Source organism: Oncorhynchus kisutch, linkage group LG7 (assembly GCF_002021735.2).
Source record: "Oncorhynchus kisutch isolate 150728-3 linkage group LG7, Okis_V2, whole genome shotgun sequence".
Lineage (NCBI taxonomy): Eukaryota > Metazoa > Chordata > Actinopteri > Salmoniformes > Salmonidae > Oncorhynchus > Oncorhynchus kisutch.
This window is the reverse complement of record NC_034180.2, coordinates 30662961-30686798: the sequence shown is the minus strand read 5'-3', so window position 1 is coordinate 30686798 and position 23838 is coordinate 30662961. Positions and strand designations below refer to the sequence as shown.

The 23838-nt window shown below is 44.3% G+C and overlaps 1 protein-coding gene across 2 annotated transcripts; it reads left to right on the top strand.

Annotated features, from left to right (window-relative positions):
* Positions 1–206: 206 nt before the first annotated feature.
* Positions 207–22197, top strand: LOC109894443 (hypoxia-inducible factor 1-alpha). 2 transcript variants are annotated; one of them, XM_020487939.2, is made up of 14 exons: positions 207–642; positions 13497–13690; positions 13996–14147; positions 14281–14365; positions 14686–15001; positions 15271–15377; positions 15548–15695; positions 15864–16150; positions 16224–16438; positions 16570–16692; positions 20245–20507; positions 20618–20714; positions 20839–20944; positions 21050–22197. In XM_020487939.2, the coding sequence occupies exons 1-14, from the start codon at positions 611–613 to the stop codon at positions 21211–21213; spliced, it is 2289 nt and encodes a 762-aa protein (XP_020343528.1). In that variant the 5' UTR covers positions 207–610; the 3' UTR covers positions 21214–22197. The 2 variants fall into 2 exon arrangements, with proteins under 2 accessions (XP_020343528.1, XP_020343529.1); XM_020487940.2 differs by having other exon boundaries at positions 249–642; positions 16242–16438.
* The last annotated feature ends 1641 nt before the right edge of the window (positions 22198–23838 follow it).

The following is a 23838-nucleotide window of genomic DNA, read 5'->3' as shown; positions in this document are numbered from 1 at the left end:
TAGTACTGAACGTATTTTTACATAACGTTTGCAGAGCTAGACTAATGGGACTTTGAATTGAATGATCATGGGCTTCAAAGATGTCATATTCATCGTCTCCTCAAGCACAGGTAGAGAGAGGTTCACTCTAAAACCTTACCCCTACCCATTTTTATATGTCAACTTCAATTTGATCGGGACGTCCCAAGGACCCCGGATAGCAGGGGCGGGTGGCGATAGCGCGCGCTCCCGAAAAGGCCAAGAAGAAGTGGGAGGGGATAAGCAGCTGATCAGCTAGCTGCTATGCTAACTAGCTACAACATTGTTCCAAGCAACCTCTCCAGCGTGGCACCTCATGCCATTTCGAAGGAATTAAATCACATTCTTCTGCACTCATGTTTTGACTTTCCGCGATGGAGGCTTGACCTCTCCGAACTGCATTGATCAACGACACTTAAGGAAAACATAATTTACGGATTTAATTGTTTTAATAGCTACGTGGATTTTTTTCGCTCATTTCCGTACGGGCCCGACAAACACAGTTTGATAGCTAACGTTAGCTAACGTCACAGTACAGTAGCTACTGATTGTTCGAGTTTGTGCTCAGAAAGTCGGTTGTCCTCATCCTGAAATGGACACAGGAGTTGTCCCCGAAAAGAAAAGGTACGTTAACCTCTAGTTTACTAGCTCGCCAATGTAAAAAAAAAAAAAAATCTAAATAAATAGATAGCTAGCTTCTGTTATATTTTTTTAACGTTATATTTTGATGCGTTTGCGTAGCTAACGTTACTACAGTAGCTAACTATATAGATAACAAGCCAAAGCTAGCCTAGCCAACTAGCTAGATAGACAACTATACTTTAAAAAATAATAATATATACACACACACACACAACGTTTAGTTAGCTAGTAACTACCAGCTAGCTTGTTAGCTGTCTGATAGCTAACTAAGCTTCATGATGTTTTAATAAGCGATCGTTAACTTGCTAGGTTCTTCTCTCCCGTAAGGGACGGTGTACAGCCAAGAGGTCGCAAGATGTGGGTATGTGATTCAATCTGTATCGCTGAAGTTCAGCGTTACAGCGCGATTAAACCGTCCTGGTCATTTTTGTTTGAGCTGATATACTGTCGTCCATGTAGTATATGTGGACACTCCTTCAAATTAATGGATTTGGCTATTTCAGCCACATCCGTTGCTGAAAGCTGTATAAAATCGAGCACACAGCCATGCAATCTCCATAGACAAACATTGTCAGTAGAATGGCCCGTACAGAAGTCTTTCAACGTGGCATACTATCATTGTAATCCACCTTTCCACAAGTCAGTTCGTCAAATGTCTACCCTGCTAGAGCTGCCCTGTTAAACAGTATGTGCGGTTATTGTGAAGTGGAAATGTCTAAGAGCAACAACGGTTCAGGTCATAGGCTACACGAGCTCACAAAATGGGACCGCAGAGCGCATAAAAATTGTCTGTCCTCGATTGCAGCACTCACTACCGATTTCCAAACTGCCTCTGGAGGCAACGTCAGCACAATAACTTTGTCGGGAGCTTCATGAAATGGGTTTCCATGGCCGAGCAGCCGCACACAAACCTAACATCACCATTCGCAATGCCAAGCGTCTGCTGGAGTGGTGTACTCTGGAGCTGTGGAAACGCGTAATATGGAGTGATGAATCACGCTTCACCATCTGGCAGCCCGACGGACCAATCAGGGTTTGGCGGATGCCAGGAGAATGCTACCTGACCCAATGCTTCGTGCCAACTGTAAAGTTTGATGGAGGAACAATGGTCTGGGGTTATTTTTTGTGGTTCGGGCTATGCCCCTTAGTTCCAGTGAAGGGAAAATGTAACACTACAGCATACAATAACATTCTAGACAATTCTGTTCTTCCAACTTCGTGTCAACAGTTTAGGGAAGGCCCTTTCCTGTTTCAGCATGACAATGCCCCCGTGCACAAAGCGAGGTCCATACAGAAATGTTTTGTTGAGATCGGTGTGGAAGAACTAGACTGGCCTGCACAGAGCCCTGACCTCAACGCCATCGAACACGTTTGGGATGAATTGTAACGCCGACTGCGAGCCAGGCCTTATCGCCCAACATCAGTGTCCGACCTCACTAATGCTCTTGTCGCTGAATGGAAGCAAGTCCCTGCAGCAGTGTAACAACATCTAGTGTAAAGCCTTCCGAGAAACGTGGAGGCTGTTATAGCAGCAAAGGGAGGGACCAACTCCATGATTTTGGAATGGGATGCGAGTACTTTTTGCCATGTAGTGCATGCAGCGTTTACAGTGAATGCAGTCTCTGAATGCGGCAACATTGCCTTTAAATTTCTGTCGCACTATAGCGCTGAACTTCAGCGATACGGATTGAATCGAGCCCTTACCCTGTTGGCTACCTTGACCTTCTAGGTCCTGAGAAGACAAATGTGACATGTTCGACCAAGGTATACACAGGAATGTTGATATGCCACACCTATCAGGTGGATGAATTATATATGCAAAGGAGGAATGCTCACCAATAAGGGTGTAAACAAATTTGTGCACAACAGTTGAGAGGAATAAGCTTTTTGTGAGTATGGAACATTTCTGGGGTTTATTTCAGCTCATGAAACATGGGAGCAACGCATTACATGTTGCGTTTTATGTTTGTTCAGTGTAATTTGGTGTAGTCCTACAATGACGAGATGGCGCCGGAGAACAAGGCTGATGTTTTGTGTATTCATAACCAATTGTTATTTTTTTTTGTCTTTGTAACATTTTTTTAATACTTACTTTGTACATAATGTTGCTGCTACCATCTCTTATGATCAAAAATATATTTTGGGCATCAGAACTGCTATTACTCACCGCTGACTGTCAGAATCCTTTTTTTCCTTTAACAAGTCTGACGTGCCTGACGTGAATCGTATACTGCTCTCTCGGGAACAGGCCCAGATCCCCGTCATTTGCGTGAAGAGAAGGCAGAGCAAGGGGCCAGAGGTCGTAGGCAATCGAATAGACTAGAGGTCGGCCGATTAATCGTAATGGCCGATTAATTAGGGCCGATTTCAAGTTTTCATAACAATCGGAAATCAGTGTTTTTGGGACAACGATTTGGCCAAATCAAATAAAAATGTAAAACCTTATTTGAACCTTTTATTTAACTAGGCAAGTCAGTTACCTTCTTGACGCTACCCATCCCTGTCGTGGGATAATTTTTGTCAGTAACCACTGAATAGCATAGCGCAACAGTCAAATAATATTACAAAAAAATATTCATGAAATCACAAGTGCAATATTTCAAAACACAGCTTAGCCTTTTGTTAATCCACCTGTCGTCTCAGATTTTGAAATGATGCTTTACAGCAAAAGCAATCCAAGCGTTTGTGTGAGTTTATCGATAGCCTAGCATAGCATTATGTATACTTAGCATCAGGAAGCTTGGTCACGAAAATCATAAAAGCAATCAAATTAACCATTTACCTTTGATCTTCGGATGTTTTCACTCACGAGACTCCCAGTTACACAACAAATGTTCCTTTTGTTCCATAAAGATTATTTTTATACCCCAAAATACCTCCGTTTGTTTTTGTCGCATTATGTTCAGAAATCCACAGGTAAGAGTGGTCACGACAACGCAGACGGAAAATCCAAATAGTCTCCATAATGTCCACAAACATGTCAAAAGTTTTTTTTATAATCATTTCTCAGGTAGTTTTTAAAATATATATTCGATAATATATCAACCGAGTGTGTAGCTTTTTCCATAACAGCGGGAGGAACAATGGCGGCTTTACTCAGTTGCGCAAAAACTCACTCTGAGGGCCCCCCCCACCTATCCACTTACGCAATGTGATCTTTCACGCTCATTTTTCAAAATAAAGGCCTGAATCTATGTCTAAAGACTGTTGACACCTTAGGGAAGGTGGTTGATATCCCTTTAAATGGAGGATAGGCATGCATAGGAACAGAAGGGTTTCAAAATAAGAGACACTTCCTGATTGGATTACCCTCAGGCTTTCGCCTGCAATATCAGTTCTGTTATACTCACAGACAATATTTTGACAGTTTTGGAAACTTCATATGTTCTCATGTTCTGAGCAAGGAATTTTAAACGTTAGCTTTTTTACACATATTTCACTTTTACTTCTCCAACACTTTGTTTTTGCATTATTTAAACCAAATTGAACATGTTTCATTATTTATTTGAGGCTAAATTATATTAAGTTAAAATAAGTGTTAATTCAGTATTGTTGTAATAGTCATTATTACAAATAAAAAATATAAAAAATTGGCTGATTTATTTTTAATCGGTATCAACTTTTTTTGGTCCTCCAATCGGTATCGGCGTTTAAAAAATCGTAATCGGTCAACCTCTAGAGTAAACACCCACTTCCCTCCTTTCTGCTAGCAAATGTGCAATCCTTGGAGAATAAAATCTACAAGTTACGTGGATGATTAAACTACCAACTGGACATTAAAAACTGTAACATCTTATGCTTCACGGAGTCGTGGCTGAACGACAACAAGATCAACATACAACTGGCTGGTTATGCGATATACCGGCAGGATAGAACAGTGGCGTCTGGTAAGACATGGGGCGGCAGACCTATGTATTTTTGTAAATAACAGCTGATGCACGATATCTAAGGAAGTCTCAAGCTATTGCTAGCCTGAGGTAGAGTATCTCATGATAAGCTGTAGACCACACTACCTACAGAGAAAGTTTTCATCTGTATTCTTCGTAGCTGTTAACATACCACCACAGTCAGAGGCTGGCACTAAGACAGCATTGAATGAGCTGTATTTCTCCATAAGCAAACAAGAAAATGCTCAGCCAGAGGTGGAGCTCCTAGTAGCCGGGAACTTTAATGCAGGGAAACTTACATTTGTTTTACCAAATTTCTCTCAGCCCTTAAATGTGCAACCAGAGGAAAAATAACTCTGGACCACCTATACTCCACACACAGAGATGCATACAAAGCACTCCCTCGCCCTCCATTTGGCAAATCTGACCATAATTTTATCCTCCTATTCCTGCTAACAATCAAAAATTAAAGCAGGAAGCACCAGTGACAAGATTTTAAAAAAAAAATTTAAGTGGTCAGATGAAGCAGATGCTACGCTACAGGACTTTTTTGCTAGCCCAGACTGGAATATGTTTTGTGATTCCTCCGATGGCATTGAGGAGTACACCACATCAGTCACAATAAGTGCATCGAGGACGTCGTCCCCACAGTGACTGTACGTACATACCCCAGGACTCTAACCTGGAAGCTAAAAAGAAATCCCGCTATGTCCTCCAACGAACCATTAAACAGGCAAAGCATCAATACAAGGCTAAGATCGAATCGTACTACACCAGCTCTGATGCTCGTCGGATTTAGCAGGGCTTGCAAACCATTCCAGACTACAAAGGGTAGCACAGCCGAGAGCTGCCCAGTGACACAAGCCTACCAGACGAGAACTTCTATGCTCACTTGAGGCAAATAACACTGAAACATGCATAAGGCCACCAGCTGTTCCGGAAGACTGTGGTCACGCTCTCTGCAGCCGATGTAAGACCTTTTTAAACAGGTCAACATTCACTAGGTGGGCCAGACACATTACCAGGACGTGTACTGCGAGCATGCGCTGATTAACTGGACAGTGTCTCCACACTGCCCTTTCCCACATGGACAAAATGATCACCTATGTGAGAATGCTATTCATTGACTACAGCTCAGCGTTCAACACCATAGTACCCTCAAAGCTCATCACTCAGCTAAGGAACCTGGGACTGAACACCTCCTTCTGCAACTCCAACACCATCATTAAATTTGCCAATGACACAACAGTGGTAGGCCAGATCAACGACGAGACAGCCTATAGGGAGGAGGTCAGAGACCTGGCCGTGTGGTGCCAGGACAACAACAACTCCCTCAATTTGATCAAGACAAAGGAGATGATTGTGGACTACAGGAAAAGGACGACGCACGCCCCCATTCTCATTGACGGGGCTGTAGTGGAGGAGGTTGAGAGCTTCAAGTTTCTTGTTGTCCAATTCACCAACAAACTAACTTGGTCCAAGCACACCAAGACAGTCGTGAAGAGAGCACCACAAAACCTATTCCCCCTCAGGAGACTGAAAAGATTTGTCATGGGTCCCCAGATCCTCAAAAGGTTCTATAGCTGCACAATCGAGAGCATCCTGGTTGCATCACTGCCTGGTATGGTAACTGCTCGGCCTCCGACCGCAAAACACTACAGAGGGTAGTGTGAACGGACCAGTACATCACTTGGGCCAAGCTTCCTGCCATCCAGGACCTCTATACCAGGCAGTGTTAGAGGAAAACCCTGAAAATTGTCAGACTCCAGCCACCATAGTCATAGACTGTTCTCTCTGCTACTGCATGGTATGTGGTACCAGAGCACCAAGTCTCTAGGTCAAAGAGGCATCTAAACAGCTTCTACCCCCAAGTCATAAGACTCCTGAACATCCAATCAAATGGCTACCCAGACTATTTGCATTGCCCCCTCTTTTACCCTGCTGCTACTCTATCATCTATCCATAGTCACTTCAATAACTCTACCTGCATGTACATATTACCTCAACTAACCGGTGCCCCCCCCCCCCCCCCCCCCGTATAGTCTTGCTATTGTTATTTTACTGTTGCTCTTTAGTTACTTTTTCTTATTCTTACTCATATATTTTTTAAACTGCATTGTTGGTTAGGGGCTCGTAAGTAAGCACGTGACTACTAATATTTGGTATTTCAACTCTGTTATCTTGTCTGAAATAATATGAACAATGTCATTGTGAAGAGGTTAATCTATTGGAAGATACTGCTGTTAGTGATTTTTCTTTAAAATATTCCAAATTCAATTCGAAGTTGTTCTTTGGCCCATCTATAATTTCAGTGGTTTAGTTGCCATTGGCCCACTTCGAGTGAACCGAAGACTGCTGGAAAATGGTTTTGTTTGTGTTGAGTATAACATTCTCTGGGTGTAGGTGGGCAGAATATATTTATGTATGTTGTGAGGTTTGACTCATACAGGGGGCTAAACGTGTTACCTTTTTATTGACCATGTAGTTCTTATTTTACTTAGAACTGCTAAAATGAATTCAGGAACATCTGCTCTACTTTCACAACACTGCTTTGCCCACAGGTTTTATATAAATGGAAAGCAAAACCATTGTAAAAAGTAGCAAGGTTATTTAAATGTTATGGTACACTGATTTTGTGTGTGGCAGTCTACACAGGTTGTTGTGATCTGATTTCTTAATCACTGAGAGCCTGACGTCAATGGGAGTTCCTGGCACGAAGTGTGTGTGACAATTCACTTGGTGAATTTAATTGAAACTTTCTGTGTACATTGGCCAAATGAAGGGAAAGGCCATTACGCTGAACATACCATCTGTTTTAATATTTTATATATATATGTGTGTAAGTATATAAGTGTATATATATATATATGTGTATATATATGTGTATATATATAGATATATATATATATATATATATATATCTCACACACACACACAAGTAGGCCTATCGGTATTTCATGATCTGTGGTCTTAAATATATTTATCATAGGCATAGGGCTAGCCTACTTCCTGTTCTGTACTAAACCTGTAGCTACAGGATGGACCTATCATGAGCTTCATTTTATACAAGAGCATCAACCCATAGCCTGGAGTGATTGTGTCTGAGATTGATCAATTTGGTTTTGTGAGATACATGCAGGCTGTAATACAATTTGTAGAAATCAGAAATTAGTAATTTATCACTGGTCAATTGAAAAGAGGTTAGAACAGCTTGTGAACAGTGTTTTGCACAGTGCTCTACTGTCCTCTGGGGCACTTTACAGCCTGAAAGAGGTTATGTAACACAACAGACGAGGCTATGTTTTCCTTCACACTGGACGCTAGTAACAGATCACCCCAAACAGTTCCAAGTAAAAGCAGGTCAGTCCATTTTATTAATTCAGTCAGGGAATGGGGTTACAATAAAATTGATGATGCCTTTCTACAGCACTGAATGTGAGACTTGTCTTTTGACCCATGTCCACCTGTTTGCATGACTGAGCTTTATCCTCAAGTCTTACATAATATATTTGTTGTTATTATAAAACAGGGCAATCAAGACTAACATTATACAACAGATGTGATGGTTAGGCCTATGCTATATCTGCGAGACAATGCATGTGCGTAGAGATTTTTTGTAATGGTGGCCTCTCTTAGCCTTTGTTTTCAACCTATACTTGTGATTCTGATGAAGGACGAGGATCAATGCAGTGCTTTCCCTGCTTTTTAGACAAAGGAAAAAACAGCCTCCCATCTGTACTGTGGATGGGGCAATGCACAATTAAAACTGCAGCAGAAGATTCCTGTATGCTGTACTTGCCTTTGTTTGTACTGCACAGAGTTCACTTTGTAGAATTTGACCTCCAACCTAAACCAGCACCTTTTCAAATAGTTGTCCAGGGAATTCCTGTCTCTCTGCATAAGCCATAGTTGTCAGTTAAATCTGAATAGAATCCTTACAAATACTAAGCACAGAGATATTTTTCTAAATGCTAGGTTAGATTTTCATGTGGCTGATTTCCACAGGTGAAGACCTAGATACTCAGATTTTTTTTTTTTGATCTGCCTCTTAGCAGCAGTGGTTGGTTAGTTGAAAGATATTGCTCTGGGCTGTGGCCAGGCCTCTGTAACAGGGGCCCGGATGGTGAGAAGTGTGTTTATGCTATGCAGAACTGGTTGCGTAACACACCGGATCATCTTTCAAACTCGGACCCCAGAGAGGCAGACAGTCAGGTCCTGATGTAGTCTGGCAGAGCTGACGTAGGCGAGTTCCCCAACTGGCGGCCTGCGGGAAGAATTGGGCCCATGGGTGGTTTTATTTGTCCCCCTCAAGCTTTCTGAGCAAAAAAATAATATATACATTTGTAATTGTTGGAAATGTAAAAACACCAGGAAATCAGCCCCAAATCATTTTAATTTAAGAAATATGTTCCCAAGTATTCTTACACAAGAGGGACACTTGATCGTATACAAATGTAGGCAAAGGTTTGAAATTGTTTTAGTCAAACATTATAACTGTTTGAGCATCTTGTGGTCAATGTGCAGTCCGCTAATTATGTTCCGGGCCCCCGACCATCCGCTCAACAAACAAATCGTCCAGCGGCTGAATCTTGTTGATTTTATCCCTGGTATAAATATTTGGCCTCCGCTGACTGAGCTCCTGACCTGCACAGTCAGCTTGAGGCACAGACTGACTGACTGCCAGCCTGTCTGTTTGACTTCAGGCTGAGGGAATGCATGAGTTAGTCTCATCCAGGGTTTCCATTAGCCAGTAATAGCCAGCTTTTGTCCTATTTATTAATGAATTAATATTAAATTGGTGCCTACCAATTGTCTGGGAGAAGGAAAAAATGGCATTGTGAAATAATGCTTTTTAGCTTATTCATTGATGGAAATATCAGTCGAGGGGAAATACATTTGACTGGTCATGCTTATCGGTCTATAGGTTAATTAAGTGGAATTAAATTGGTTTGTGTGTACAGTATATTCGTTGTGTATCTTATCACATTGTGCAGCATTCCCGATACAGAGCCTTTGAGTGGAGACTCTGTCAGGGAGTGTGAGAGCTGCTGCCATAGCATCTCAACAGCCAATGCATAGGCAATGGCAGGCAGGCTTCGTCAGCACATCACACCACTTTGCAATGAGCTGGAGGCAGTATGCATTTTGAAGGCATATACTTGAATGTTTTCTTACATATTATGAGGCATGTCTTACCTTGCTTCAAAGTAGCCTAGACAAAATTAGACCATATCCATGGAGGCAATTATTTGATCAACTAACATTTTCCAGTAAGTAGCCAAATGGCACAATCATAGTCATATTAGTAACCCATGCTAGTTTGTTGTATATTAGATCCCCCCCCTCTTTCTAAATTTCAAACAGATATTTTCATCATGTCTGTTAAAATGCTGCTAGTCAAATTGTCCTTTGTCTCATCATGCACATTATGCAAACCCTGCAGACATTCAGTGAGAACAGGGCTCTACAGTGCAACCATTATATTCACATATGCGCCTAACTATTTTGCTGTGTGACCTAGACTTTCAATTTAAGAATCTAGCTTTAATAGCTGACATTTTTTTCATTGCTCCTACATTTTTCAACTTGAAGAATTCCAAATATTTTGGTCACAAAGCAGATCTTCATCTAGGCTACTCATGTAGGACAACATGTAGACCTCTACACACAGGTGGATCAGCTTCTATCAACTGTTTAGTAGGGATGTGTTTCTGCACTCTAAAAATGTTGGGAAATGTGCAGGCTAGTAGTGCATTTTTATATAAAAACAATGTCAATTATCTGATGCTTTTTCTTCATTTACAGACAGCCTCTAAACATAATTATGTTACTGTAACTTTGTAACAGATCAATTACATTTCAAGTTTTGGAGGGCTTTTATATTGTCTTTATTTTTGTGGGGAATGCTGCACACTTTGTTTGATTTACGCTCCTTAATGTAGGGTTATGAGTCCGACTCAGCAGAATCCCCTGGTATGCATTGGTGTCTACAATCTCTACATGCCTCTATACATTCGGACCAGACCAACAAAAAGCAAAGCATGTGATCACATTTGGGAGATAATAATGCAAATTCTGAAGGGGATTGAAAGATGTTTTATTGTCTTTGTTTTCAGCAGGCCTTTTTTCAGCATCAATAAAACCTCCTTTCAATTCCCTTTGAGCTTTTCTAAAGTACAGTGCGTTCAGAAAGTATTCAGACCCTTGACTTTTTTCACATTTTGTTGCGTTACAGCCTTATTCTAAAATTAATTTGTTTTTTTCACCTCATCACTCTACACACTACCCCATAATGACAAAGCAAAAACAGTTTTTTATACTTTTTTGCTAATTAATTAATTAATTATTAATTAACTTGCATATGTATTCAGACCCTTTACTCAGTTGAAGCACCTTTTGGCAGTGATTACAGCCTCGTCTTCTTGGGAATGACGCTACGAGCTTGGCACACCTGTATTTGGGGAGTTTCTCCCATTCGTCTCTGCAGATGTCAAGTTGGATGGGGAGTGTCGCTGCACAGCTATTTTCAGGTTTCGCTGAGCGCTCTGGAGTAGGTTTTCATCAAGGATCTGTTCATCTCTCCGTCGATCCTGTCTATTTTCCCAGTCCCTGCCGCTGAATAACACCCACACAGCATGATGCTGCCACCACCATGCTTCACTGTATGGATGGTGCCAGGTTTCCTCCAGGCGTGAAGCTTGGGTTTCTGGCTAAGAGTTCAATCTTGGCTTCATCAGACCAGAGAATCTTGTTTCTCGTGGTCTGAGCGTCCTTTAAGTGCCTTTTGGCACACACCAAGCGTGCCTTCATGCCTTTTACTGAGGATTGGCTTCTGTCTGGCCACTCTACCATTACTGCCTGATTGGTGGAGTGCTGCAGAGATGGTTGTCCTTCTGGATGGTTCTTCCATCTCCACAGAGGAACTCTGGAGCTCTGTCAGACTAACCATCAGGTTCTTGGTCACCTCCTTGACCATGGCCCTTCTCCCCCGGTTGCTCAGTTGAGCTGGGCGGCCAGCTTTAGAAAGTCATGGTGGTTCCAAACTTCTTCCATTTACGAATGATGGAGGCTAGAGGCTACTGTGATCTTGGGGCCCTTCAATGTTGTAGACATTTTTTGATACCCTTCCCCAGATCTCTGCCTCAACACAATCCTGTCTCGGAGCTCTGCGGACAATTCCTTCGACGTAATGGCTTGGTTTCTGCTCTGACGTGCACTGTCAACTGTGGGACCTTGTATAGATAGGAGTGTGCTTTTTACAAAATCATGTCCAATCAATTGAATTTACCACAGGTGGACTTATCAAAAGGTCTGAATACTTATGTGAAGGTTTTTCTGTTTTAATAAATTTGCTCAAATTTCCTAACGTGTTTTTGCTTTGTCGTTCAAATGAAATTGTATTGGTCACATACACATGGTTAGCAGATGTTTTTGTGAGTGTAGCGAAATGCTTGTGCTTCTAGTTACGACAGTGCAGTAATATCTAACAATTCCACAACAAGTACCAACTACACACATCTACGTAACGAATGGAATAAGAATATAGACAAATATATGGATGAGCAATGTCAGAGCGGCATAGGCTAAGATGCAATAATATAGAATACAGTATATACATATGAGTTGAGTAATGCAACATATGTAAACATTTATTAGTGGCGTTATTAAAGTGACTAGTGTTCCATTTATTAAAATGGCCAATGATTTTAAGTCTGTATGTTGGCAGCAGCTTGTATGTGCTAGTGGTGGCTGTTTAACAGTCTGATGGCCTTGAGATAGAAGCTGTTTTTCAGTCTCTCGGTCCCTGCTTTGATGCACCTGTACTGACCTCGCCTTCTGGATGATAGCGGGGTGAACAGGCAGTGGCTCGGGTGGTTGTTGTCCTTGATGATCTTTATGGCCTTCCTGAGACATCGGGTGGTGTAGGTGTCCTGGAGGGCAGGTAGTTTGCCCCCGGTGATGCGTTGTGCAGACCGCTCCACCCTCTTGGGAGCCCTGCGGTTGTGGGCGGTGCGGCTAAAGTTCCATTATGGGGTATTGTGTGTAGATATTTTTTTATTTTGTAATAAAATGTGTTAGGGGTCTGAATATTTTTGAATGCACTGTATGAAGCCTGTAATTGAGCTCTATTACACCAGCCTATATGTTTTAACATCCCCTCCCTTAATGGAGAATCACTCTGGCCTATTTTTGTATTCGGACCTCTGAGGGACCGATCTTAGAGAATCCGAGGTCTAGCCTGCATTCTTAGGTTTTTTCGCGTTTCAGAAGAGGCTCCTTTGTTCCTGCAATGGTCATTGTTGCAAGCAGTGTACACTTTTAGGAGGCAATCTGCCCAGTAGTATGTTGTTTATTTTATTTTTTTTAAATCCAAGTAGACTGGTGAATGGCGCTATAGGAGTAGGGCTCATTGTAATGGCTGGAATGGTATTAAAGGAATGGAGTCAAACACTTTTTTGTTTTCATGTGTTTGTTTACCGTTCCATTGATTCCATTCCAGCCCTTACAATGAGCCTGTCCTCCTATAGCTCCTCCCACCTGCTTCCTCTAAGTGTATGTGTTCCAAAAGAGCTCTGTCTGTCCCTCTTTGCTGTCTCAGTAGTGGAAGATGGGACTGCTGGCAGCAAATGTTAGGATTATAGGCGATGCACCAAGCAGGCAGAGTGGAGAGAGTACTGCACATCACACACAACCATGCCCTGTCTCCTTGGCAATCACTCCATGGGTTATCGCTGCGCTTCCAATAAGACGTCAGACTGAGCCAGCGTATGTAAATGAGCCTGCTGTGGTGAGATTGTTGCTGACCCTGCATCCTTCCCCACTGTGTCTGGCCAGTGGCTGAGTGAGCAGCTCAGAGTAGAGCAGACACAACAACAATGCAAGCCCTGGTGGTGTGTGTTTGGTCTGGACCCAGACTCTAACTTGCCTTGATTGTCCTGTCTCCAACAGCAGGGTGAGCTCGGACCGGAGGAAGGAGAAGTCCCGGGATGCGGCGCGATGCAGGAGGGGGAAGGAATCTGAGGTGTTCTACGAGCTGGCCCAGGAGCTGCCCCTGCCCCACAGCGTCACCTCCAACCTGGACAAGGCCTCCATCATGAGACTGGCCATCAGTTACTTGCACATGAGGAATCTGCTGAGCACAGGTCAGTACCCCAGGGGGAGGATATATATGTTTATAGTGTCCAAAGTACCTTGGAGGTTAAGTGGTGGGTGTAAGGGAGAGAGAGATGGTGAAGAGATGAGCAGCCTTTGTTAGCCAGGGCAGCTCTGGGAGATCTATGAACTTGCAGACAGGAGGATATAGATCCTTTTGTCCTCCTGCCTCTGTGCACTATTTCTGTGTATGTCCTAGTGCCTTGCCCCACAAGCATGTGCGTTGGCTTGTAATCATATATCCCAGTCACCACGCAGTCCCTTCTGCTACCTCCTCCTTATTCTTTCTCTCTAGACGATGAGGAGGAGCAGGAGGAGAGTGAAATGGACTCCCAGCTGAATGGCTCCTATCTGAAGGCTATAGAGGGCTTCCTCATGGTGCTGTCTGAGGATGGGGACATGATCTATCTCTCTGAGAATGTCAACAAGTGCTTGGGTCTGGCACAGGTAGGTTTTCTGCTCCATTAGTCAGAGACCACTGACTAGGACAGACCGATAAAGAATGCAGATCTTTTTGCTATTCTTCCCTTGGCTTGAACATGTTTGTTTCTAAATGTCTTTCCTCTCTGTCCATGGGCAGATTGACCTGACAGGACTTAGTGTGTTTGAGTACACACACCCCTGTGACCATGAGGAGCTGAGGGAGATGCTGGTACACAGAACAGGTGAGATGCCCCTATGAAAACACAAACTAAGGTTTCTCCTGAAACAACTGTGTTACACACAGCACTCTGGGATATCAGAGTAACAAATAGTGCAGCGCTGAAGTTTAGCAGCTCAGAGCAAAACCGAGTCGGAACCGGTTATCATTCCCCCCCCCCCCACCATCCCTGAGGTCAGTGATTAGTGGGCTACAGTCTTCCCATGGCATTCACTCTGCTTCACTGGTAAACTGCTACATTCCTTTTTGCACATCACACCAACACTAAATGTAATTTTTTATTTCTTCACCTCAGTCTCATCTCTCTCTCCTCTGTCTGTTCAGGGACCTCTAAAAAGTCCAAGGAACCAAACACAGAACGCAGCTTCTTCTTGCGGATGAAATGTACCCTCACCAACAGGGGGCGCACTGTCAATGTCAAATCAGCCACCTGGAAGGTTCTCCACTGCTCAGGCCATGTGCGGGTCCATGAATCCCCAGCTGAGCAGAGCCCCGGTGGGCACAAGGAGCCGTCCGTCCCCTACCTGGTGCTGGTCTGTGACCCCATCCCCCACCCCTCCAACATCGAGGCGCCACTGGACACCAAGACTTTCCTCAGCCGCCACACACTGGACATGAAGTTCACCTACTGTGATGAGAGGTGAGACTGAGACCTACCACTCCACTGACTGCAGCACCAACATAATGTAGTAGAATAATACTGAATCTTGCACAAATCTTTTCCATATCAGGGATATTGCTGTAAGAATATATGTTGCATAAAAAATGTTTCCCTGAAAAGTAAAATGACTTGTATTCGCACACATATGTGAGGAAAATAATAAGTAGCTCCTGAATATAGTGCCACAGAGCCACCTGGTGTCCAATAAACAGTAGGATTAACCTGTCCCCTATCTCTGTGTTGTCAAGGATCACTGAGCTGATGGGCTATGATCCAGAGGACCTGTTAAATCGCTCTGTGTATGAGTACTACCACGCCCTGGACTCAGACCACCTCATGAAGACCCATCACAACTGTAAGCACCCCTACCAAAACATGACCATGCAAAGATATTCCCCCGGAACGCAGACAGGCTGGAAATGTCCAATGTTGGCAATAGGCTTCGGTACATAATACAATGTTCAAGCTACTTGCTGTCTCTTTACTCATAGTTTTTCTCACCCTCTTCTTTCTTCGTCTCTCCAGTGTTTGCGAAGGGCCAGGTGAGCACAGGCCAGTACCGCATGCTGGCTAAGAGAGGAGGCTTTGTGTGGGTGGAGACTCAGGCCACTGTTATCTACAACAACAAGAACTCCCAGCCCCAGTGTGTTGTGTGTGTCAACTATGTGCTCAGGTATAGTTATTGACCCCAGGGTGTGTTTTAAATAGGATAGTTTGAAGGGGGGGGGTTTAAACTGTCTGGGGGACTGACTCCACTAGGTTTTGACTCAACCTATCAGATGTTCACTTTGTAAGGGGGAGTAATACATTGATATGTAACTGTTTTTGGCTCCTGCTACAGTGGCATTGAGGAGGAGAAGATGATGCTGTCTCTGGAGCAGACGGAGGATATGAGGCCTGTGAAGAAGGAGCTGGAGGAGGAGGAGAGCTCTGAGCCAGAGGTGTCCCCTGTGCTCCTGAAGGAGGAGAAGAGCCCAGAGCTGGATGTGATCAAGCTGTTCACCCGGGCGGTGGAGACCCAGCCCCTGTCCAGCCTGTATGACCGACTGAAGGAGGAACCAGAGGCCCTCACCCTACTGGCCCCGGCCGCTGGAGACACCATCATCTCCCTGGACTTCAGCAGCCCCGGTCAGTACTTTTGAATGGAAAAATTAACAAGATAATTAGTGATAGGACTCACACTTTACTGGTCCCAACACAGACTTTCCTGTCCCTGCAGACTCTGGCATCCTGCAGAAGGAGGTGCCTCTCTACAAGGATGTGATGCTGCCCTCCACCAGTGACAAGCTGGCCCTGCCACTCTCTCTGCTGCCCCCCAGTGATCAGCACCTGGTCCCCAACACCTCAGTGGACACCACTGAGGTGTCCACTGGTCCAGACTCCTCCAGCACCCCAGGCAGCCACAGCTTCACTGAGGTGAGCTGGGATATCACATCCAGACAGAGACCCTTTGAAACTGCCTATCAGGAAATCAATGGAAAGTTTATATGTCAAAAATACTTCTGTTCTCAAATACTAGTCTTTAACCAATGTAATGTCATCTGCAGCCTGACAGCCCATTGGACTTCTGTTTCCCAATGGAGTCTGACATCAGTGCTGAGTTTAAACTGGACATGGTGGAAAGACTGTTTGCCATCGACCCAGAGCCAAAGACTCCTTTCACCTTACAGGTACGGTACCTATCTATGGTGAGACATGTGGGTAGACTAGCTGTATTAATATAAATGTAAAAAATCCTCACTATTTGTAAGTTTGGTACAATATCCATGTGTGACGATCAGGAACATTTCACAAGTTTGAGTTACACACTCAGCATTGGAGTCAATATGGGCCAGCATCCCTGTGGAATGCTTTCGACACCTTGTGGAGTCCATGCCCTGATGAATTGAGCCTTTAAAGGGAGGGGGGGGGGGTTCAACTCAGTATAAGGAAGGTGTTCTTAATGTCTTGTACACTCAGTGTATGACTTGAATGTGAGTTTGAATTCTTTGGTCAATCGTATGCATATGGTCACTTACAGACCATAATGGACTTCACCATCATCTCAGTACAATGGTAGACCCGAATGAAACACAATCACACCACTCTCACTTGAGTATCTTACCTAGTTATTTTCAGACCTAATTTTGCTCTTTTGTAGCTTCGTCAACTATGTGTGTGTGTTTTCTATACCAGTTTACGCCACTCCCTGTAGGCTTTACAGACACTCCCCACCCCTTGGCCACAACCCTTTTAATTGAGTTTACTCTGGGCACAACCCATGTGGATTCCTGGTCTCTGGCAGCGTTTGGAACTGCCGATCTGCGGTCAAGAACGCAGAGTTCATCTCAGCCTCTGCTGACCTTCGGTCCCTTGACTTTTTGGCCCTGACAGAGACATGGATCACCCCTGAGAACACTGTTACTCCAGCTGCTCTCCATCTGACTACGTTTTCTCTCCTAGTCCGAGAGCATCTGGTTGTCGTGGTGGTGGAACAGGGCTACTCATTTCTCCTGAAGTGGAGATTTTCAAAATTTCTCTACTCACCTGTCCATCTCCTCATTTGAATTCCATGCTGTCACTCACTTGTCCGCTCAAGCTTAACATTGTCATCTATTGCCCACCAGGTGCTCTTAGAGTTCCTCAATGAGATGGACACCTTAATAAACAAATTTCCTGACAATGGCTCACCTCTCTTCATACTCACCGACTTCAACCTCTCGACATCTGCCTTAATTTATTTCCAACCTTGCCTCTTTTGACCTCACCCTTTCCCAGTCCCCCTCCCACTTTCCCAATCCCCCTCCCACTCACAAGGCAGGTAATACGCTTGACCTCACCCTTTCCCAGTCCCCTCCCACTCACAAGGAGGTCAAGCGTATTACCTGCATCTTAACTAGAGGCTATTCACCTACTAATTACACTGCAACCCCCCTCAGGTCTCTGATCACTACTTTGTTTCATTTTCTGTCTCCCTCTCCTCCAACCCTAACCACTCAGCCCCTACCCAGATGGTCATGCGCAGCCGAAATCTTCGCTACTTTCTCCTCCTCTATCCTATCATCTCCCTTCTGCTAAATAATTCTCCCACCTGATTCTGCCTCTTCGACCCTACTATTCTCCCTTTCCGCAGCCCGTGACTCATACTGTCTCCTTTCCTCCTGTCCGGCTCAGCCCTCCCCACCTGCTCCCTGGCTGAGTGACTCTTTGCGAGCTTACAGAACAGGGCTGCGGGCAGGAAAACTAAACTTCTGGAGGACCTATCATCCTGTCACTCCCTACTCTACCTGCTCTTGCTCTGTATCTGCTGCTAAAGCCACTTTCTAAGACTGTACATTTCAAGCTTCTGCCTCTAACCCTTCTCCCTCCCTCCCTAATCCTCCACCCCCTTCCTCCTTCTCTGCAGAGGACTTTGTCAGCCACTTTCACTCAGCCTAATGAGTCCACTGGTCCCACTCACTCAGAACCACCCTACGCCTTGACCCCTTTCTCCCCTCTCTCTCCAGATGAAGTCATGTGACTAATGAGGTCCAGCCGCCCAACAACCTGCCCGCTCAACCCAGCCCCTCCTGCCTTCCCCAGAGCATCTCTGGGAACTTTTGTTCCCTCATCAACTCATCCATGACCACTGGCTGCGTCCCTTCTGACTTCAAAATGGCCAGAGTCACTCCCCTCCTCAAGAAACCAACACTAAACCCTTCTGACGTCAAAAACTACGGACCGGTGTCCCTTTCTTTTATTTCCATAACACTAGAGTGTGGTGTCTCTGACCAACTCTCTCGCTATCTCAGAACAATCTTCTTGACCCTAACCAAGACTGCTCTTCTCTGTGTCAGTCTCTCCTCACTGCCAAAGCTGACTCTCTCCTCTGTTCTCATCCTCCTAAATCTATCCTCAGACTTCGACACCGTAAACCATCAGATCCTCCTCTCCACCCTCAGGGCTGGGCGTCTCAGGCTCTGCACACTCTTGGATTGCATCCTACCTGGCAGGCCGCTCCTACCACTGACATGGAGAGGATCTGTGTCTGCTCCACGTACTCTCACTACTGGTGTCCCCCAGGGCTTGGTTCTTGGCCCTCTTCTCTCTATACACCAAGCCACTCTGCTCTGTCATATCCTCACATGGTCTCTCCTATTGTTGCTATTCTAATGACTTTCAATTACTTTTTTCTTTCCCCCCTTCTGACACCCAGGTGGCGACACGCATCTCTGCATGTCAGGCCGATATCTCCGCTTGGATGTGGTCCTACCACCTCAAGCTCAACCTCGACAAGACGGAGCTGCTTTTCCTCCCGGGTAAGGCCAAGACCTTGCCATCGCGTTTGAAAACTCCACGGTGTAACCCTTTGAGAGTGCAAGAACGTTCGTGTGACTCTGGACAACACACTGTCGTTTTCAGCAAACATCAAAGCAGTGGCTCACTCCTGCAGGTTCATGCTCTATAACATCCGTGGAGTACGACCCTACCTCTCACCGGAAGCGGCGCGTGTCCAAATCCAGCTACTTGTTATCTCCAGTCTGGACAACTGCATCTTACTGTTGGCTGAGCTCCCCGCTTGTGCCGTCAAACCCCTGCAACTTATCCAGAATGCTGCAGCCCGGCTGGTGTTCAACCTTCCCAGGTTCTCCCATACTCCTCCAGTCGAAGCTCGCATCCACTACAAGATCATGGTACTTGCCTGCGGAGCAGCAAGAGGAACTGTCTCTCCATACCTTCAGGCTATGCTGAAACCCTACACCAGTGTTCCCTGACTGGCAGTCCGTGGGCCGAAGTTTTCTGAGCAAAAATACATGTAATTTTTTCACATTTTCATTGTCGGACATGAAATACTTTAAAAACACCTGGAAATCAGCTTCAATTGATTTTTCATTTTGGGTATCTATTCCCAAGTATTCCCACGCATAGTAGAGACACGTGATCGTATACAAATGTATTGAAATTATCATGTTTTAGACTAATTGTATATCTGTTTGGGATTCTAGCATTCTGTTCTGCCACCTCTGGTCTCTTGGGCCTCTCGCCCCACTACTAGTGCTGACTTTGCTGATAGCTACTTTATTGATTATTATTATTATTTATCTTACTTAGTATGACTGATATGTGGTCCCACCTAGTTATCTTAAGATGAATGCACTAACTGTAAGTCGCTCTGGATAAGAGTGTCCGCTAAGTGACTAAAATGTCAATGTCAGCTGGTATGAGGAAGAGATGATCTGATATGTGCTTGTTTCCACCTGTAGGCCATGGAGGACCTGGACCTGGAGATGTTGGCTCCGTACATCCCCATGGATGATGACTTCCAGCTGCGCACCCTATCCCCCGAGCAGCCTCTGTCTTGTGGCCCAGCCCAACCCCTAGAGTGCTCTTCTGTGCACCTCACCCAGGAGGTCCACCGCTACCCTGGCTCCCCCTTCAATGCCCCAGGCAGCCTGGCAGCTTCCCCAGCCCTAGCAGCCCCGGAGCCAGCAGATAGCCCTTGCCCTGCTTCCTTACTCACCAAGACGTAAGCCCCCCTACACACACACACAAACAGACACACTCCCTCAAACTGAGCCTCTCATCAAAACAAAACACTGTGCTGACATGGTGTGTGACTGACTTTTTGTGCTCCAGGGTGCCTCAGATGGACAGGGAGATCTCCCTTAGGTCACTGGCCTCCCAGAATGCACAGCGCAAGAGGAAGATGTCTCTGTCTCAGGCTGTTGGAATAGTAAGTGTGTAGGAAAGTTCTTATCAATTCATTATGTGTAAAATGTTTTTCATTTTAGTTGAGATATTGTGTTCAAAAACATTTTGGCTCATATTGAGTGCTTATCTGAATCTGTTTTTCCCAGGGGGGATTACTCCAGGACCATCCTGGTCCAGGTAAAAAGCTCAAAGTGTCTGAGCTGAGCCACGCTGATGCTCCCTCCAACAGGACCATACTGCTCCTGCCTACAGGTAGTTTGTCCTCGAACACCAAACAGCCAAGGCCTGGTATTATGCCTCTGCATCGTTTACATGAAACAATGACACTAATGACCCATATTCTCTTGTTTCTCTTAGACCTGGCAAGCCGTCTGCTTGGCATCTCATCGGAGGGCAGCGGCTCACCCTTCACCCTTCCTCAGCTGACCCGATATGATTGTGAGGTCAACGCCCCCGTGGGGGGTCGCCAGCTCCTGCTGCAGGGCGAGGAGCTCCTGAGTGCCCTGGACCAAGTCAACTGAGTCAACGCTTAGCCTGCCCCCTGCTGGACCAGACCAGACACTACAACTTCTCCTCATTCACTCTGTCCCCACCCCCTGCCCCTTTTATTTGTCTCTCTCTGTATCAGTGATCTTATAGTTTGGCTGCTGTCTGCATCCACCAAGTGATATCTGCAGCGTTAGAGTTAGTGTTGGGGATGTTGTAGTGTTTGCAGGTAGAGGCACCTAATTGTTTCTTTCTCGGGAGTCTCTGACAGCAAACATATGGCACCTCCATGGATGGCTCTGTTGTATCAGGTCTCCATGAAAACCGGCGGTGCTACTGCCAGCAGTGTATTGTAAGCTTCAGTCGCACAATTTATATTTTCTTAAAAAGAAAAAAAGATTACCAGCAATCTATATTAAGCCTTTTAAAAAGTAGTTTTAATGGAATTTCAACCATTTTATTTTACTGTTTCCTCTGCATTCTTATGTCGTGTATAACAATACTATTTGGTCCAGAAGGTATTTTTGAATGTTATATCCCCATAACTGGTTACCAGTATTTTAGGCAAATGCATTAAATGTGTAGTCATTCAGTACTTGTCACTTTATTACTTTACTACTGTATGTGTGTGTTTGTTACTGTGCATAGACCAGGGGAACATTCAGAGATTGCTTAAATGCCTTGTCATGAATAATAAATACATGTGCGCGGTATAATTAGATCTAAATCCGTTTGTTTTTAAGATTGGAGGATTGGCCCCTCAGTTTGATCATGTAATCAATACATTTTTAGTTGTCAGACCCAAATGGTTTATTTAGATTGAAGTAACATGTACTTCTTTAGCACCATCATATGATCATATTTTACCAGTAGAATTCTCATTTATTAGTAGCAAGTGTTACTCTTGCATACCTGTTTTCTCAGTTGTCTGTTTTATGGTATTGGTCCACATACTGCAGTTTTGGGTTTCTTTCATGCTTCCTGTTGCTGTCTAACATAAAATTACTCCCAAAAAATGATCATAGCCTTGGTTGTTTTTCTTCTTAAATATTTCAACTCTTTAATGTGAACATGGAATATTGTGATGTCATTATTGTATTACACAAGCAATGAAAAATATATGTTATACTGAGCCTAACAAACCTCTTAATAGTTTATTAGGTGCTTTACATTTGTCCTATTTCACACATGTAAGTGAATTGGAAATGACACCCTCAAAGTGGGGTCAGAACCAGGGATCAGCCATTATTGACAGCAGCTCTAGAGCAATTAGGGTTAAGTGTCTTCCTCAAAGGCACATCAACAGATTTTTCACATCATCTTCTCAGGGATTTGAACCGGCAACCTTCCTGACCCAACACTCCTATCAGCTAGGCTACCTGCCACCCTGATAAACACTTGAAATATATACTGAACTGTGCCAAGTGGCACAGCGGTCTAAGGCACTGCATCTCAGTGCAAGAGGCGTCACTACAGTCCCTGGTTCGATTCAAGGCTGTATCATCTCTGGACATGATTGAGAGTCCCATTGGGCAGCGCACAATTGGCCTGGCGTTATTTTATTAATTTATTAATTTTTTTAACCTTTATTTTACTAGGCAAGTCAGTTAAGAACAAATTCTTATTTTCAATGACGGCCTAGGAACAGTGGGTTAACTGCCTGTTCAGGGGCAGAACGACAGATTTGTACCTTGTCAGCTCGGGGATTCCAACGCTCTAACCACTAGGCTACCCTGCCGCCCCTAAATAAGAATTTGCCTAGTTAAATCAAATTAAAAAATGCAACATGTAAAGTGTTAGTGCCATGTTTCATGAGCTGAAATAAAAGATCCCAGGTCTGACACGTGGCATATCAAGAAGCTGATTAAAAAGCATGCTTTAAAATGTGCAGATGTCTCAATGCCACAGATATCTCAAGTTTTGAGGGAGTGTCTCTGAATGTCTTAACACTTTTTTTGGTTACTACATGATTCCATATGTGTTATTTCATAGTTTTGATGTCTTCACTATTATTCTACAATGTAGAAAATAGTAAAAATAAAGAAAAACCCTTGAATATGTAGGTGTGTCCAAACTTTTGACTGCTACCGTATACAAAGTATGTGGATACCCCTTCAAATTAGTGGATTCAGCTACACCTGCAACGGGTGTATAAAGTTGAGCAGACAACCATGCAATCTCCATAGACAAACATTGGCAGTAGAATGGCTTTACTGAAGAGCTCAGTGACTTTCAACGTAGCACTGTCACGATGCCACCTTTCCAACAAGTCAGTTTGACAAATTTCTGCCAAGCTTGAGCTCCCCCAGTCAACTGTAAGTGCTGTTATTGTGAAGTGGAAAAATCATCTGTCCTTGGTTGCAGCATTCACTACAGAGTTCCAAACTGCCTCTGGAAGCAACATCAGCACAATAACTGTTTGTCAGGTGCTTCATGAAATGGGTTTCCATGGCTGAGCAGCCACACACAAGCTTATGATCCCCATGCGCAATGCCAACCCAGCTGGAGTGGTGTAAAGCTTGCCACCATTGGACTCTGGAGCAGTGGAAAGGCATTCTCTGTAGTGATGAATTACGCTTCACCATCTGGCAGTCCGATGGATGAATCTGGTTTTGGCAGATGCCAGGAGAACGCTACTGGCCCGGATGCATAGTGCCAAC